This window comes from Perissodus microlepis, chromosome 3 (genome assembly GCF_051167445.1).
Source record: "Perissodus microlepis isolate ML-2025 ecotype Zambia chromosome 3, ASM5116744v1, whole genome shotgun sequence".
Lineage (NCBI taxonomy): Eukaryota > Metazoa > Chordata > Actinopteri > Cichliformes > Cichlidae > Perissodus > Perissodus microlepis.
Window position 1 is genome coordinate 5,476,541 of NC_140463.1, and position 19,440 is coordinate 5,495,980.

The 19,440-nt window shown below is 43.5% G+C and overlaps 1 protein-coding gene across 3 annotated transcripts in view; it reads left to right on the top strand.

Moving 5' to 3' along the window:
- The window catches only part of LOC146389567 (uncharacterized), a 30,103-nt gene extending 12,749 nt beyond the window's left edge, over positions 1-17,354 (top strand). Inside the window, exons 1-7 of one of the 3 annotated variants that reach the window (XM_084911118.1) lie at positions 8,769-8,969; positions 10,359-10,709; positions 10,857-10,955; positions 12,239-12,565; positions 14,524-14,847; positions 16,854-17,186; positions 17,271-17,354. In XM_084911118.1, coding sequence (XP_084767244.1) covers positions 8,933-8,969; positions 10,359-10,709; positions 10,857-10,955; positions 12,239-12,565; positions 14,524-14,847; positions 16,854-17,186; positions 17,271-17,353 — 1,554 coding nt within the window. In that variant the 5' untranslated portion in view covers positions 8,769-8,932 and the 3' untranslated portion in view covers position 17,354. Of the gene's footprint in view, positions 1-656; positions 993-8,768; positions 8,970-10,358; positions 10,710-10,856; positions 10,956-12,238; positions 12,566-14,523; positions 14,848-16,853; positions 17,187-17,270 lie in introns of those variants that run through there. The other 2 variants (XM_084911125.1, XM_084911133.1) reach the window with 2 other exon arrangements.
- The last annotated feature ends 2,086 nt before the right edge of the window (positions 17,355-19,440 follow it).

Genomic DNA, 19,440 nt, shown 5'->3' on the forward strand with positions numbered 1-19,440 from the left:
TTTTTTTTAATTTTTCTGTGTTTGTGTCAGGGGTGTATGTGCATTGTCTTATTTTTGTGTTAATGTCTAAAACGCAATAAAAAAGTGATTATTAAAAAAATCTGCACACCCTGCACAGATTACGGCTGCAGTGATGGGGATGCTTTACCAGTCCATCATGGTGAAGAGAGAGCTGAGTATGAAAGGGAAGCTGTTGACTTACAGGTCACTCTACATACCTACCCTCACCTTTGGTCACAAGCTCTGTGTTGTGACAGAAAGAATAACATTTCCACGTCTCCTTCATGATGTGACAGTGTCAGAGCTGAATGCACTTGTAGAGTATCATGTTTTTATGGCTCACATTTAAAGTGTTCCAGCTCTAATGTACAGCTGTCATATTAGAAATAGAAGCAGCTCTGATTTTAGTGCTCAAAGAAATCTATGAAGTTATGAATTCACACATGAACAGTTTTCTGCAGCGTTCCTCTCGGCCTTATTTGCAGCTCCACTCTTGTTTTTGCTCTAATAATTATTTCTCTCCATGAGCTGTTTCTCTGCCTGAAGGAGGCGCCACTCCATCGCTTCATTTAGTGCAGAACAAGAGTCACATGATGCTGCTCTGTGAACACCAATCACACTTTGTACAGCTCATGTTGTGTTTGTTGTCCTCTCAGTCTGTCAGGTGGAGGTGGAGGAGGGGGCGGAGTCTGTCCAGCTGCCCTTCAGAACCACACAAAACCTGCCTGAAGATGCTGAAGTGGAGTGGAAATACTATGAGCCTGGTGAAGTCTTTAGCAAAATCATTCATGTGTATGAGAACGGCTCTGACCAGCCTGAAGAACAGCACCAGGTTTACAGAGACCGAACGAAGATGAATGAAGACCTGCTGAAAACTGGAGACCTCAGTCTGACCCTGAAACACCCCACAGAGAGAGACAGTGGGAGATACAGGTGTAGAGTCTACAGTGAGAGGATCTCCAGATTCAAAACAGTGCTGCTCAAGGTCAAAGGTTTGTTTCTCTCTCTCTCTCTCTCTCTCTCTCTCTCTGTGTGTGTGTTTATGTGTGTGTGTGTGTGTGTGTGTGTGTGTGTGTGTGTGTCTGACTGTCTTGTGTCTCCTCTGCAGGGAGAGTTCAGGTCCAGGATCAAACAGGGGACATCAGGAACAGAAGCAGCTCCATTGATCCGACTCCTCTGATGGCTGATCAATCAGTTTGATCTGTGTGTTCTTTGATTATTGATCAGTGATGTCAGAGTGGAGTCAGTGTGATGTTGTTGTTGTGTGTTTGAGACTTTTAGTGTCCATGAAGGTCTCTGCTGCCGTAGATCCTCTGAACTGTGACAGAGGTCTCACTCTGGAAGAAACTCTCAGCACTTTCCAGCAGCTCCTCCATCATGGAGGACGTTCCCTCACTGTAACAGGTGGAGGAGAGAGGAGAGGAAGCACAGGTGGATCCTCTGAGGAAGAGGAGCGTTCCTACAAACCACATGATCACATGACCAGAGGACAAGCATGTGTAAAAACACATTAAAGTCAGCCTGTAAACACGTTTGTGTAAATTCCAGTCGTGTTTTTCTGTTACATTCAAATAAAAGCAGAGAAAGCAGAACAAATGCTGAAGCTGTCTGTGTGAAATAAAGGAGTTAAAGTACTTCCTTGCTGCACTGTGCTCTCCTCACACACACACACACACACACACACACACATACACAGTAGGGGTGGGTTTTAATAATCGATTTTTCAATTAAAATAGATTTTAACTGGAATAAACTGATATCAATTCATTAAATCTGGAAATCGGTGCTCACACAGACAAGTAAATTTTGCCACGTTTGAAACGTCAAAGCGTCAAAGCGGTTAACAGAAGGTAACCATCATGGCTACTTTTCTCTGTATCTATGAAGCGCCTTGAGGCGACTTTTGTTGTGATTTGGCGCTATATAAATAAAATTGAATTGAACTGAACGGGACATTTTGATATTTTCAGGGTCTTCATAGTTTTATTTTTGAGATACACCAATTTTTATACTGCATGAAAAATTTTAATAAATATAATGCAAATTTGCAAAAAAAACCCAAAAAACAGCATGTGCATCAAAATACACTATTACAAGCAGTGCAATATGAGTTCTGAGCATATACAGAAAACCTTAAAGTCAAACATGACTTTTACAAACACCAGTATATGCTTATAAGACCCCCCCCCCCCCACCACCACCAACCCCCCCCCCCCTTACCAAACCCCCCCCCAAAAAAAAAAAAAAAAACAAAACCAAAAAAACTACATTTTCTGTGAAAATGACGCCAATTCCATACTGGACATGGTGGACATGCGATAGTTCATGCTGATGGCTATTCCAACGTAGGAAGTGTTACGAACAACTGATAGGACGGGCAAGGTGTGTTGGGACGACCGTGGCTCAGGGGGTTTGGAACCGCATCTGTAACCGGAAGGTCGCTGGTTCGATCCTCGGGCTCTCTGTCCTGATCGTTGTGTCCTTAGGTAAGACACTTCACCTGCTGGTGTTGGCCAGGTGTTGGCTGATGGTACGATATGGCAGCCTCGCTTCTGTCAGTCTGCCCCAGGGCAGCTGTGGCTACAACTGTAGCTGCCTCCACCAGTGTGTGAATGTGAGAGTGAATGAATAGTGGCATTGAAAAGCGCTATATAAATCCAATTCATTATTATTATTTCTAGAATATTACCGTATTTTTTGGACCATAAGGTGCACTGGACTATAACGCGCACTGTCGATGAACGGGTCTGTTTTCCTACATAAGGTGCACCGGGTTTCTATGAGGAGCTCCTTAATGAAAGAAAACAGTCGGATAAGTCACGCTTTACTCAACTCATTCCTCTTGCTTCCTCCACTTCTGTAACATTGATTTATTAATGTTGAATTCTCTTGCAGATGCTCTATTCCCATGTTGTTGTGGTATATGTTGTTCCGGCATTTTTCAAAATTTTGCTATGTAACTTTGCATCTGTTTTCATGGATGCCTGGATGTTAAACTGAACTGTTACACCTGGTAAAGCAGCAACGCTGATCATTTTATTGACGATGAAAGAATTCAGACCGTTTTTAACTCTCAGTGTGCCGCAGTGTTTGTTTCACCCATAATACTCCAACAATCCATCAAGCGGTGCGGCTTCGTAGCTTACGATAGTCGTACTAAAACATTTTTGACAGATTTTTGGAATGTAAGGTGCACTGGTTCACAGATGCAAGATGGCGCCTGTGTTTGGCTGTGCCGCTGCCTCTGTCCATCTGTTTGTTTACTTTTCATGTTGTGCTAGTGTCTTTTCTACACTTTTGTCCAGCATCATCTCCCTCCGGATTTATGATCGCCATGTGTTATTGCGATAGCATTAAATCTGCTATGGATAATTTTCAGAGTCAACGAAACAAGGGTGTTTTCCCACCGGCGCTTGAGCGCGGCGCAGCACCCGGTTTACCTCCATTCTTGCCGGTCAGCTCTTTTTTGCTTCCCAGGCCTCATCGGAGGTAATGGGGGAAGAGAGCGGGCTTTTTTGTGCTGCTTCGTCGGCTTAGCAGAGAACTGGATCTTCAGGGGCTTTACCCTTGGGCTGCTGCCAATAAGATACGCCTGAGACTTGTTGGAGCTGGATTATTCCCCACAACTCCCTGTGTTAACCACCCGGGCTGTCACCTGAAAGCATGGAAAGCCACAGCTCATCGCAGTAGGAACCCTGATTTACCGTGTGGCTCACCACATTGTGCGGACTCTGTTCCTGGGCGTTAAGGCATCCGTTAAGGATCTCAAAACTGGATTATAGATGGCAGACAGTTGGCGTCGTAAACCACACCTCTGTTCAAGGATGGTCGCTCACAATGGACATAAATGGCTTCTTTTGCTCCTCTTTCAAACCATCTGCCCTCTCTGTCCAAAATGTGAACATTGGCATCCTTGAAAGAGTGACCTTTGACCTTTAGATGCAGATGGAGTGCTGAGTCTTGTCCTGTGGAGGTGGCTCTTCTATGTTGTGCCATGCGCTTGTGAAGTGGCTGTTTGGTCTGGGCATTCCTCGCTGCACTGTACAGCATACACCACATTGTTAAGTTTGTGTTTTGGAGTTTTGTCTTTCGGGTGAACCAGTTTTTGTCTGAGTGTGTTGCTGGGTCTGAAATGCACCGGGATGTCATGCTTGGAGAAAACTCTCCTGAGTTTCTCTGATGCACCGGCTACATAGGGGATGACAATGTTGTTGCGTCTGTCTTTCTTATCCTCCCTCGCTGGTGTCTCATCTTCTTTTCTGTGCCTCTTTGCTGACTTTATGAACGCCCAATTAGGATAACCGCATGTTTTAAGTGCTTCCTTTACATGCGTGTGTTCGGAAGGGAAAAAGAAGGAACTCAAGACAGACGCAACAACATTGTCACCCCACTTTGCAGTTATTTATTTGTAAAAAATGTTTGGAATCATGTATGATTTTCGTTCCACTTCTCACGTGTACACCACTTTGTGTTGGTCTTTCACGTGGAATTCCAATAAAATTGATTCATGTTTGTGGGGGCCGAATACTTTTGCAAGCCACTGTATATGCAGGGGCGGATCTAGAGAAATTTTCTTAGGGTGTGTGGACAAGAGATATTTTATTTTGTATCCAGGTGAAGAGATTGTGATCGACTTCACTGACATGATTGATCCAGGGCCAGGAGGAGTTCGATATCTACTGGTAAGTGTAGATGCTCTGACGGGATGGCCCGAAGCGTGGCCAACAAAGAGGGAGGATGCAAAAAGTGTGATTAAGTGTTTAATCAATCATTACATCCCCCGGCATGGTTTTCCTAAGAGAATTAGGTCAGACAATGGGACTCATTTCAAAAACAAAGATTTGGCAGAGGTAGAACAGAAGCTGGGGTTGCAACACAGATTTGGCACTGTATATCATCCCCAGTCGCAGGGGAAAGTAGAAAGAATGAATCTAAACCTGAAAAATAAAATCGCTAAAATTTCTGCTCAGACGGGGCTAAATTGGGTGGCAGCCCTGCCAATTGCATTGATGATAATAAGATGTGGAGTTAATCAATCCACAGGTTTCACACCATATGAGCTGTTGACAGGACGACAGTTTCCAGGTCCTTGGACAACAGTCCCGGCGGAAGAAAGTATAAAAAGTAACAGAAACCATACTGAATGTTGGAAAGAATTAAAAGCTCTTGTGTCTAGTTTCACACAACAGGTTGGAGAGGGGGTGAATGCGGAGGACAGGTCCGTACCCGACGCCAAGGCGGTGTGGCTGAAGGTCATTAAGCGAAAGTGGAGAGATCCAAGGTGGACGGGGCCATTCGAGGTGACGGCTCGCACTACCAGTGCGGTTCGGCTGAAGGGAAAGGGTGAGACCTGGTTCCATTGGTCTCAATGTGCCGTGGCCGATGAGAGCTTACTCGAGATAAGCTCCACCCCAAGTAACACAGGGGGGAACATAGAGGCAGAATAATCCTCTCCCCCTGTGCCGCGGTTCTCCCCAGCAGTCTACCTGGGGAGACGAAGAAAGAAGAGGAGCGTCACATGCCAAGCATTAATTCATTCCCGGCTCCTAATAGGCTAGGGCTCTAGTCTAAAGTATTTGATAGTTTAAAGGAGTCGTAATAGTTTTGTACGATAATCGCATACTTTTATACTCATAACGTTATACTCTTATCACGAAGTTTAAAGTAACAGTAAAACGAGCCTGGGAACAGTGATCATGAAGTTGTGGGAAAATTGGAAAATAACGGGGATGTTGGGGATAATAAGTATTATAATGTGTTTGTTTGTTTATTGGCAGACAGGTGAATTGCCCAGACGCAGAGGTCTATCCGCTCCAGAGTCCAAACCGATCGAGTCGTCGAGGAAATTCAAGCGCGAGGTTGGCTCAGGTGGGAACAATTAGGTCCGACGTCTTTGATGGGAGTCCAAAATCGAATGGCTCTGGACATGTTGTTGGCTGAGAAAGGTGGAGTATGTGCAATGTTTGGTGACATGTGCTGCACCTTTATTCCCAACAATACTGCTCCGGACGGAACGGTCACTCGGGCGCTTGAGAATCTGAAAACGTTATCTAGAACCATGCATGAGCAATCAGGCGTGAACACGGGGCTGGGAGACTGGATCACGTCTGTCTTTGGGCAATGGAAGGGTGTGTTTATGTCTGTCATGTTTTCTCTTATAGTTTTTCTAGGTATATTGATGATCGGCTGTTGTCTCATTCCTCTGGTAAGGCGAGTGTTGGTAAAACTGGTAAGCAGGGCCCTAGACTCTGGTTCAGCTGGTTCAGCTGGTCCGGGGTATATGATGCCATTGCGAGAAGCCGCCTGGACGGAGGAGTGAAACAAATTCTGGTAAAGGTTGGCCGATGGCCAAAGAGGAGGAGTGTGGACAAGAGATATTTTATTTTGTATTCTTATGGTGACGATTTATAATCAGAACTATCATTGATCAATCATTCATCATTGTCGAATCTGCTGACAGAATAATCTCTGAATTATATCTATGGTAATCTGATCACTTTAATTAGTCTATTGTTGTTCTCTATCATTCTTTCTATCTGCTTAAGCTGTTGCAAATGGTATCCATATCATTGTATTCACACCTCTCGAAGCTGTGGGTCCAGTAGGGCCTTCTACATTCACTTACACACATATTCAGGCCTACACCAACATGCACATAGAGAGTCATGGAAAATACGCACGTTCACACCCACACGTATTAAGAACAGGGAGGTCGTCTCAGGACAGTCTCTCGGTTGGACACACAGTCTCACAAAATTGCACAACATATCACACACTTGTTTGTCTCTAAAGTAGTATCGGATGTCTATATAAGGAGAATCTTTTTGAACTGTTATCATTTCCAGTAAGATCTAACTGTGATGTCATCAGGGTAATATAAGGATGGGGAGCGGTCTGCTCGTTGAAGATTGTAAGATTGTTGTTGCAAGTTTCTTCCCACACTCTGCGCAAGTGTGTAAATAAAGATCACTATTTTTGGCACCTACCTGGATTCAGTCTGCTTACTTCTCTTACCCAAATCGAACAAGTTTCAACAGGTGGCATGAGGGTGGCAAAGAAATCAAATGAGGTGGCAAAATCAAAACCTGTTTTTCAAACACATATGCAGGTGGTTACATGTGGTTAAAATAATTCAAATGCAGTAAGTATACACGTTTTTCATATAAATATAGTTTATAACTTAATTATTGTCTGTAGTCCGCATAATTACACACTTTAGTTACATAAAACATGTGAGTTTTGATTTTATGTACTGTATAGCCTGTATAATAAATACACATGTAGCCCAATGAGTATAAAACCCACAAATTATATGTGCCAGGAAAAAACAATGTTTGTCCACCAAAAGACAGAGGAGAGCAGCACAGGGATAAACCTGCAGGCCTGACAGCAGGAGGTGTATCACTCTGCTGGTTTTCTACTTAGTGACACTGTTTACACTGCAAATGTGCCTTTGTGACATTCATCAGTGCCCTCACTGACACACAAAACAACTACACAACAGAACAACTACACGAGACAACACAACACACTAACTATACACTCCACACCAAACGTCACAAATCTCCCACATCTAGAAACTGTCTCTCTCTCTCTCACCAACAACCAAATCCCACTTAATTAATTGGTTGACATGGTACATTTTTCCATTGGGCTTTTTTTTTCTATTATTGTTCGATCTACTGTACAATATAAAGCACATTGAGGCGACTTCTGTTGTGATTTGGCGCTATATGAATAAAATTGAATTGAATTGAATTGGTCAAAAATGACTCCAAGGTTCCTCACAGTGTTACTGAAGGCCAAGGCAATGCCATCCAGAGAAAGAATCTGCTTAGATACCATATTTCTATGATGTTTAGGGACGAGTACAATAACCTCAGTTTTATTTGTACAAGATCACTTTGACATGCTGCTGCGAGGAGTCAGGAGATGACTTGCTCTACCTGCTGAGCCACCCGTGGAACCCTCAGGGTGTAGTCATTCTTTTTAAACTGAACCTTTGTTCTGCTTGTTTTTTGACACACAAACAGCACTGTTGGAATGTGCCACACACAGAGTGTGCGCTCACATTACGTGGCATATTTGTGTGTATTGAGCCATCAGCTCTGACACAGACAGTATGAACAGCACATATAAAGTCCACAGTGTGGACACCAAGCAGGGAGTGAACAGGCTCAGGCAGCAGCAGTGCTGATATATGCCTGGCTTCCATTCATCTCATTAAAGCTGCCCGAGCCGCCAAACAACAACAACATTCACACATGTGACCCTCACAAATATCACCGACAACCAAACGTCCCATTTTTATATTGCTGTCAGCATTATTCCATCATGAAGCAACGATAGAAACACATCTTCATTTCATCTCTGTTGGAGCTTTTTGTTCAGTGAAAGGACAAAAAGCTGTCAGTAAATCAGATTCACTCTGCTGCACTGAAACACTGTGGACACAGTCTGGAGACACGGAGACTTTAAACTTTATTTGCATGATTTGAAAAGAAACCACATCATAAATGTGATCATGTGGGACTTTAGAAACAGAGGATCGCCGTGATCAGAGAACCCGGCCTCTTTAATAACCTGTACTGATCTTTTCACATCTGCATCATTGTTGCGACAGCGGAAGGGATGTTTCAGTGTCAGGACTGAAGGTGGAGCTTTGTGCGTGTCAGGGTGAGGCCGCAGCAGCCGCCTCCAACCGGAGCGCTTGGGCGTGAAACTAGGAGGGAAGCCGACGTCCTCTTTTCTCAGAAGTGATCTGTGGCTGCTGGACTTCAGTCCTCAAATTAACAAAGTGTGAAGCTGAACTCTGAGCTGTGACAGTGTGAGCAGTGTGAGAGTGTCAGTAGATGATCAGCAGAGGAAAGTGAAGCTGCTGTGAGCTGATGTCCTGAAGGGCTTTTAAAGAGTCTCTGAGTTTGACAGGAACATGAAGATGTTTGTGGTGTTTGTGATCCTCCTGCACGGTAAGTACACCTTCCTCTCTCTGCTCTCATCATCAGCTTTTCTTTCATCTCTCTCTCTTTAATGTGTTGAAGTGCAGCAGGAGGAGATTTCCATCAAACACTGGATTCTGATTCAGATCAAACTAACAATCCAAAGCAGCAACTTTCAAATCACTGGATTCTTTTTGGTGGTTTCCAGATGAGCTACATATTTAAGTAAAGTACAGATACCTTAAAACTGTACTTAAGTACTTACTGTCATGGTCCTGGGTCATTTTGACGCTGCCTTCTCTGTTTTCTTGTGTTTCTATATCATGTTGAGTTCATTTGTTGTTCTAGGAGTTATTCTATAGGTCCAAAGTTGTTCAGTGTAGTTTATTGGATTTCCCCTCGTGTCTTTACCCCCAGTGTCTCCCTGTGTGTATTAGAGTTCTGGTGCCTTGTTTCCCCTCCTTATGTTTTATTCCATGTTTCCCAGCCTGTCTGTCTGAAACCTGCACAGACATGCTGGGACGGCATGTCTGTGCAGAATTTGCATACTAATGATTAAGGAACTGACCTCCCAGCCCATTGTTGCTTCAGTGAGCTGGTTTCAGTCATTGTGCAAATGTACTGTTTATAAGGTTGGGGAAACCTGCAGTCAGCTGAGACTGAAGAAGTCACTTGGATGAGTGACGAAACACTTCTCTCACAAAACGCTACGTCCAGATGACCAGAATCAATTTTTTGGGATAATCTGAAAATACTGTGTTATGTCCACTGTTGCGTGGATGATATACAGCTGTACGTTGCACTAATTGCAGCAACACAAATGTATTCTGAATCTGTTGCTCTGATGTAAAACGCTTCCATCAGCTTAGTGATTTCAGATCTGGATTCCTCTTAGTCACTCCCAAACCTTTAATTTGTAAAAAGACTTGAAAATCTGTCCTCCAACATCAGGCCTTCCACTCACAGTCTATTTGTGCTGTTTGACCCTGACTTTTTTTTTTGGACACACAGATCACATCAGTCACACATTCTCATCTGACACAGACTTGAAGAAAATCTCCATCCCCTCATCATGTTTGGACTGTTATCTCTACTCGGCACTCAGCCAAACATGTTCCCACTTTAGCTCATCCACAACTCAGGTTACAGATTTTTTTACAAACTGAAAGACAACAATCCTTATCATTCTCATGCAAATTGAACTGCACCAGCTGCCTGTTAGATACAGAACTAACTTTTAAAGCCTCACATCAGCTCGTTCCTCCACTTCCTCTAAACTTCCGGCCTCTTCCTTTTTTATCTGTGAGTTGTGAAAATGTTGAATGTTTCTGTCGTTCTGTCTCCTGGTTTCTGTAAATGTGTCTAAACTTGATCTTTATCTTAAAGTGACTCATGGAGTCTCTTTCTGTGTGTCCTCAGTTTCCCAGCATGCCTCAGCTGTGGAATCATATGAGGGGGCATCATTTGTAGTGCTGCCCTGTGAGTTTGACACTTTCAACCTAAGAAATGCCTCAGTGGTGTGGAGTCGCTCCGACCTCAGTCCTCCAACCGTCCACCAGCGTCAGCTTCAAGGAGACAAACTGAAAGATCAAAACCAGCGTTACAGCGGCCGAACATCCATGAAGACTGACGCTCTGGAAACTGGAGACCTCAGCCTGACCCTGACCAACCTCCAACTGTCTGACAGCGCCACCTACACCTGCTCCATCAGAGATTTTGGACGTGAACTGAGTTGGAGTGAAGTACAGCTGCAGGTCAAAGGTGCTGCAGGTCAGCAACAAACACCTGCTGTAGACACATCGGACATCACTCAGATAAAACTTATCAGAGCAATCATATTGGCTCTTTGATTGAAATGTAGGCCTATTAGGTCAGTCAGATGTCAAAGGTCATGCTGTTCTTTTTGTTTCTCCACAGAACAGTTTCCATCCTGGGCCAAAGCTCTCCTGGTTCTCCTGGTTGTTCTTGGGGTTTCTGGAGGTCTTTTATTCTATTTCCGGCACTATTTCATGTCAGGTGAGTGTCTCCTCCTACACTACCCATAATGCCGATGGTTAGCAGGTGTCCTCTGGTGGCTCCTTGACTGTGGCTCACACAAACTTGTTCCAGAAGCTGAAAGAGTTGAGAGTTACAAACAGCTGATACAGAGAGCTGAAGAGAAACTTCCAGGTTTGTTCCAGAAGTCAGAAAACCTCCTTCAGACTCAGTCATTGATCAGTGAAACAGCTCCACAACATGACTTTACTAAACAGTGTGTGTGCTTCACTGCATTGATCTGACACAGAGGCTGCATGTGGACAAGCTGTCCTTTCATTATTTGCAATTTAACCAGTTTTACTTTTTACCAAAAGTTTCACTGCGATTGGTCATGAGTTAGCAGAGGTTACAAAAAAACCCCAACTTATACTCGAGAACACAGACATGTGAATAATATGTAATAACTTTACAATACAATCGCGATCGTGGCTCACGAGGTTGCAGTTCATCTTGTAATCGGAAGGTTGCCGATTCGAGCCCTCCGACAGTCTTAGCCATTGTGTCCTTGGGCAAGACACTTCACCTACTGGTGGTGGTGGTCAGAGGGCCCGGTGGCGCCAGTGTCCGGCAGCCTCGCCTCTGTCAGTGCGCCCCAGGGTGGCTGTGGCTACAATGTAGCTGCCATCACCAGTGTGTGAATGTGTGTGTGAATGGGTGGATGACTGGTTGTGTAAAGCGCTTTGGGGTCCTCAGGGACTAGAAAAGCGCTATACAAATACAGGCCATTTACCATTTACAGTGCAATGTACACCAGATCACTGTAATCAAATAAAGGTTTTTTAAAAAAAAACAACGTTAAAGAGATCTCCATGATAAGATTTTATTATACATTTATTTTATTATACTGTCATTAATATTTATTATTTTCACACAGTGGTCACTGACATCTAATATGTGTGTGTTGGTTATAGTTATATAAAGGTTCAGGATCAATGTGATGAATTTAGAAGCAGAAAAATAAAAAAAATAAAAATCAAATGCATAGCATATGCATGGTAATCAAATAAATGTATGAATAATTTTTGTGTGTGAAGGAAACTCCTCATTTACATGAACAAACTGGAATCTATCAGATATGATTCAAACCACTGCAGTGAATTTCCTTTAATAACTCTGGTGTGTTCTAGTGTTTGTAGTAAAATGTTGTGGTCTACACTGAGGTCTAACAGGACAAGCACAGAAATAAGTCCTCTGTAACAGGTCATAAGAAGACCATTAGTAACCTTCACTACAGCTCATGTTGTGCTTTGTTGTCCTCTCAGTCCCCCGGGTGGAGGTGGATTCAGGGGTGGAGTCTGTCCAGCTGATCTGCAAAACCACAGTTTGTCTGCCTAAAGATGCTAAAGTGGAGTGGAAGGATGCAAACAACAGGAAGGTCCACGTGTATGAGAACGGCTCTGACCAGCCTGAAGAACAGGACGATAAATACAAGAACCGAACAAAGATGAAGAGAAACTTACTGGAACCTGGAGACCTCAGTCTGACCCTGAAATGCCCCACAGATGGAGACAACTCCAGCTACACCTGCACCGTCTACAGCAGAGAGGGAAACATCCTGATGGAGAAACAAGTGAATCTCACTGTCAGAGGTCAGTGCTGTAGATACAGGTCAGAGGTCAGACTCATGATGGTGGTTCAGTCTCAGTGGCTCCATCCAATAATGTTACAGTGTTAGCATGTCTGATGTTTGTGGCTGTTTTGGTTTTTATTTGATTTCCAGCCAAATGTAAAAGCTTCAGCAGATGAACTGTAGGAGCAAAGTTCATGTGTGAGACTTCATCTGAAAGGTAACATCTTCTAGTTTCTGAACATGTGTTTGTTTAGCATGTGGCTAAAACACAGGCTAAGCTAAGTCAGCTCAAATCTCAGTAAAAACCTTCTTTGGTCCTCATCTATAATCAGTCATATCTGAGTCACAATAACTAGAAGATGATTTCTAGCAGAAGTGTGAAAATCTCCACATCCTTTCTCCATGTTATCATCCAAAGCTGTGTGAAGTTTCAGAGCTCTGCAGCTAACAGAGACTTTCAGTTTGCTGCTCTCTTCCTCTGACAGCTCCATTCTTAGGGAGCGTTAGTTCTCTGTTTCACTTTATTCCACTTATTCAGTCTGATGTTCTCTGATCTGTTTCTCTTGTTTAGTGTCTTAAATGCTGCCAGAGCCTCTCGTTGCTTTAACCAACCTTTCTCTTTATTTCTGAGCTTTTTAAGGACTTTAACTGATGCATCAACCTTTGAAAATGGAAAGAAATCAGTCAGATTCATGGCTGCATCACAGTGTCACATGTAGTTCTCCCACATCAGCTGGATTATATCTATAGCAGCAAACAGCAGCTGATGCACAAATCTTTGTCTGTGTTAATAAAGTTGGATCAGTTCGAATAGTTTGTTGCTCTGCACTTGAAAGCAGCTTGTACAGTTTCCTAACTAATACTGTAATTCTGTACATGAGATTTTATTGGCTGTTAGTGAGCCAATCAAGAACATTCAGACCAATCAGGAGACTGTGGGGGAGGGATGTGGAGTTGACCTTTTGGCATTTAACCACGAGCTGTAAACATGGATAAGGTTAGCAGAGAATAATGTCTGTTAGTGAGGTGGATGTAGAGTTTAGCAACGATCGAGTTGGGTGTCATCTCCACAGCTCATAACGTATGCTATGCCTTCTGATGATACTGCCTAAATGAAGCATGTATAATGTAAACAGAATGGTCCTAGCACTGAACCCTGTGGAACACCATAATTGACCTTAGTGTGTGAGGAGGACTCTCCATTTACATAAACAAATTGGAGTCTATTAGATAGATATGATACAAACCACTGCAGTGCAGTACCCATAATACCTACAGCATGTTCTAATCGCTCTAATAGAATATTTTGATATGAATGGAAGGTTGAAGATTGGCCTATAATTAGCTAAGACCACTGGGTCTAGAGATGCTTTTTAAGTAACGCTTTACCTACTGTCACCTTGAAGGCCTGTGGTACATAATTATTAGATATAGGTTGATCATATGATTTGAAGCGTGAATTAATGTCAGGACTTCTTTGAGCAGTTTTGTATGAATGGGGTAGTGAGTCCAGCTGTGATTGTTGATTTTCTATTGAATGGACTTTTTCAAATCCAGCTGTAGGCCTGTGTTTGTGAGCTCATTAACAGCTGTTTATTTAGAGATACGTGGTCCTCACAGGACAGCCACTACAAACATATGATGTTATAGAATATGATGCATTACTGCAGATTCAACACAATAGAAAGGATTTGAAATGAGCTCAGCCTTAAACATGTGCAGCAGTAATGTTGATCCATAGACACTGATGGGAACATTTTTCTGCACAATAAGTACTTTGACTTTTCATACTTTATGTACAATTTGCCAGTACTGCAGTTTTGTGTGTAGTGAGGTGTTTTCATGGTGTTTTCTTGGTGCTTTTACTAAAGGAACGCTTCTATCAAATTCTTCCAAATGTTGTCAAACTGAGCTGTGTGATGAAGCGAGTGTGACAGAAACACTCAGACTGTGTTTCTTACTTTGTTGTCCTCTCAGTCCCCCAGGTGGAGGTGGATTCAGGGGTGGAGTCTGTCCAGCTGCCCTTCAAAACCACACTTCACCTGCCTGAAGACGCTAAAGTTGAGTGGAAGGACAACAATGATAATAAGGTCCATGTGTTTGAGAACGGCTCTGACCAGCCTGAAAAACAGAGCGAGTTTTATAGAGACAACACGAAGATGAATGAAAACCTGAAAACTGGAGACCTCAGTCTGACCCTGAAATACCCCTCAGACTATGATAACAGGATGTACACCTGCACCGTCTACAACAGAGAGGGAAATATCCTGCTGAAGAGAATGGTGGAGCTGAAAGTCCGAGGTCAGTGCTGTAGATACAGGTCAAAATGTGGATTCAAGTTTTTTCTGTTTCTATTTTGATATTTGGTGGATTTTCATGTGTTTATTTAAACTGGATGAAAGCAGCTGTGAGTCATTGCAGCAGCTCTACACCTGTGCCAACAACCAACCAACACCTGGGTGGAGTCCCAGCTGAAGCTGAGAGATACTCAGAGATCAGAGACAGAAGCAGCTGTATGTAAGCGTTCTACAGGACGGCTTACACAAACCTGATGTTACTGATGTCTCCTAGATAGATCTCATGGACCAAAGGCTCTCTGTGTCATCTTGGCTCCAGCTGAACTAAACTGAGAGTGAATTTGGGCTTTTAGGGAGGGGTGAAAGCAGAGCGCTGTAAAGGAAAGGGCTGTGATTGGTTCATAACACGTCAATGAGAAGAAAGGAAAGCTTCAGAGCAACATGAATGAAACAAAGTGTTTTGATGACGACTGAAAGCCAAAACTGTAACTGAAATCAGAATTCAGGGGCACAGCCAGAAGACAGAGAACCGTGGAAATAGTGGTCAGATGGAGTGTTTCCTGCTTGCTGGACTCCATATGATATGTTAGCAGAGAGTGTCTGGCTCTTGATTGGTTGAAGTGGAGAACATCTGCTGCAGAAAGATGCCTCCTGGTCCATGGTGGACATAGATGGTTTCTTTCACCCCTTTCTCAAACCGTCCGCCCTCTCTGTCCAGAATGTGAACCTTTGCATCCTCAAAAGTGTGATCTTTGTCCTTGAGATTCAGATGTACAGCTCAGTCTTGTCCTGTCTAGGTGGCTCTTTTATGTTTTCCAATGTAGACGTCTGAACATTTCTGGCTGTTAGCACGAATGCTCACACCAAATCTGGGACTGTCCACCAATTGCTCTTAGAACTGTAGAAGCTTCTCGGATGAGAGGTGAAATGTCTTCAAGAAACTTAAAGAAGTCCAGAAGCTTTTCTTTCAAAGTTCCTTAGACTTTTGGACTTTTGTGCCCACGTGGATAAGGATGGTGTCGGCCTCTGCACAGGATCGTATTCTGCCCAGAAACTTTTCTAAAAGGTTGCAGAGTATGGGCAAAGACAGAGTGCATGTGTTCTGGAATAGCAGTGTTATGAATAGTTTCTTAGCAGCCAACAAGATGGTGTATTGGTCAGAATACAGGAAGGACGACAAGAGGGTTCCACTTTGCTTAACTGTTGAAGTCAGCTGGTTTTTTGTCACCTTAATAGACAGCGTTGCCTGCAGTCTGATATAACAAATAAGCTGCCATTAGGGCAACTATATTACAGCAACAGTGGTTAAGCTAACATAAACTCAAAGATGTCTTATAAAGAATATTTAAACATCCATCTTTGCATATACATATCAACAACATAATGAACAATAACTGGTGTACTGCATTCATTGTCAATCACTTGAAAATGATCCCCAACATTTCTGGTGCTGTCTTCCTTGGGAGTTGGGAGTTCGCCTTGTAATCGGAAGGTTGCCGGTTCGAGCCCCGGCTTGGACAGTCCCGGTCGTTGTGTCCTTGGGCAAGACACTTCACCTGTTGCCTACTGGTGGTGGTCAGAGAGCCCGGTGGCGCCAGTGTCCGGCAGCCTCGCCTCTGTCAGTGCGCCCCAGGGTGGCTGTGGCTACAATGTAGCTTGCCATCACCAGTGTGTGAATGGGTGGATGACTGGATGTGTAAAGCGCTTTGGGGTCCTTAGGGACTAGTAAAGCACTATACAAATACAGGCCATTTACCATCTTATGAGCTGCTATAAGGGCTGCTCCATTCTCATTCTAAATTGGATTATTGAAGCAGTTCCTCTCGGCCTTATTTGCAGCTCCACTCTTGTTTTTGCTCTAATAATTATTTCTCTCCATGAGCTGTTTCTCTGCCTGAAGCAGGCGCCACTCCATGGCTTCATTTAGTGCAGAACAAGAGTCACATGTTGCTGCTCCGTGAACACCAATCACACTTTGTACAGCTCATGTTGTGTTTGTTGTCCTCTCAGTGTGTCAGGTGGAGGTGGAGGAGGGGGCGGAGTCTGTCCAGCTGCCCTTCAGAACCACACAAAACCTGCCTGAAGATGCTACGGTAGAGTGGGTACGCTATGACCCTGAACCAGTAACAGATGTCCACGTGTATAAGAACTGCTCTGACCAGCATGAAGAACAGCACCAGGTTTACAGAGACCGAACAAAGATGAATAAAGACCCGCTGAAAACTGGAGATCTCAGTCTGTCCCTGAAACACCCCACAGAGAGAGACAGTGGGAAATACATCTGTGGAGTTCAGAGCAAGAACATCTGGATAAGATTCAAAACAGTGCAGTTCAAAGTTAAAGGTTTGTGCTTGTGTGTGTGTGTGTGTGTGTGTGTGTGTGTGTGTGTGTATGTGTGTGTCTGACTGTCTTGTGTCTCCTCTGCAGGGAGAGTTCAGGTCCAGGATCAAATCAGGAACAGAAGCAGCTCCATTGATCCGACTCCTCTGATGGCTGATCAATCAGTTTGATCTGTGTGTTCTTTGATTATTGATCAGTGATGTCAGAGTGGAGTCAGTGTGATGTTGTTGTTGTGTGTTTGAGACTTTTAGTGTCCATGAAGGTCTCTGCTGCCGTAGATCCTCTGAACTGTGACAGAGGTCTCACTCTGGAGGAAACTCTCAGCACTTTCCAGCAGCTCCTCCATCATGGAGGACGTTCCCTCACTGTAACAGGTGGAGGAGAGAGGAGAGGAAGCACAGGTGGATCCTCTGAGGAAGAGGAGCGTTCCTACAAACCACATGATCACATGACCAGAGGGGCGTGGCCTTCAGTGGTAGTAATAAAGGAACAGTCCACATGTTCCACTTCGAAGGCTCATCTCCAACAAAGCAGACCTGTGATCACTTTGACTCAGTATGATGGATCGTTTGGATTTGTCTTTGTTTCTCTGGCTTTTCTTGTGTGTCTGTGTGTCTTTGTATGTTGGATAGAGTCATGTGACCTGCCCATGGACTACACATGGAAATGAGCAGTTTAGCTCAAATCTGGCAGGTTTCCATCTTCTGTTTTTATCCTGATGTCCATGAACATGAACACTGTCCCTGTCAAATAAATCCAGATACAAAGATCAGATCTACTGAGCATCATCAGCATGTCAGCTGCTAACTGCATTGTGTATTTTTATACTGATGTACATCTCCTACACTGAAGTACTCTGTTATAAACTTGGTGCTCAGTGACTGAATCTCATCATCATAAACTAAAATTCATATGAATCTCTGCTACACTTAATGCAACATAAATCTGCCCATGAGGCCACAGACACTGTGCACCGCAGTCACACACTGTTCTGTACTGTGAATGCACCACATTAATGCAGACTTAACAGTTTATCCTGCACAAAAGTACCCAGTATTTTCATGCAACATTCGAACAACAAACACAAAGTAAGTATAACTTAGTTTGTTTTGCAGGACGTTACATTATATGAAAAATACATAATTTAACACAACACAGAGAGTCACCACCATCTCTAAACAACTTATCAAAGATATTACATTCATGCACATTAAATACATGCTGTGGGTCAAATGTTTTTCCATGTTTGAGATGTTTCCATGTTTGTTGTGATTAGGGATGGGTATCGTTTAGGTTTTAAACGGTGCTCGAACCGGTGCTCGAACCGGTGCTTAAAGAATGGAGAACACACAATTGGTCCAAAAACCTCTCATGTTCAGCTGTTTTTTGTAAAAAGAAACAATGTTAGCCTTTTCTGCAGCTATAGGGCATATATGGTATCACTCTTGGCTGGAAGCAGTGCTTAATCAATGGAAAAAAAACACAAACTTTGTCCAAAAACCTCTCATATTTAGCTGTTTTCCACTTTTTCTTTGCCTTTTTGGCCAGGGTGAAGGGAGTATCTGCCATCAAACAAGAAGACAGCCGCATGTAACTATGACGGCGCTTGCTAGTTCACCTTACTGCATTAATGTAATAACGTGGTTAGGGTACTCAACGTAAATTACACACGAACAACATTAAGCTACTCACGCAGAGAAGAACGGCTGCTGCTGCCATCATCATCCTCATCATTTCTGCTACACTGGCAGGGCTAGGGGCCAGGACTCTCCTCTTCGGGTTCTTGGGGGATGTTGCTAACTCCGGGTCTGATAACAGGCACCACACCCGCAGTAGATGTGCACGGTGTGAAGTCTCGCAGCAAGCTATCAAATACAGCGCATTTCTCGGCTTTTAACAAAATGCTATGCGTCGCCAGGTGTTTCATCAGATTTGAGGAGTTACCTCCTTTGCACAGTATCACCTTAAAGCACTTGTTGCAGGCTGCTGAGTTTGCATCTTTTGCTGTGAAGTACAGCCAGACCTTTGACCGCTTCGCCTTGGGCATTTTTAATCTGTAGCTCTGCTCTAAAAGAATGTACGTACCTGTAATGTGCGCTGCTTTTCGGTCTGGCAAAATGTGCGCTGCTTTTCGGTCTGGTTACTACCGTTTATGTCAGATACCGGTACCCATCCCTAGTTGTGATTAGTGTTTACTCAAAACAGTAAAGTAAAAAAGTTATGACACATATTACACAGAAGACTTTTCTTAAAAGTA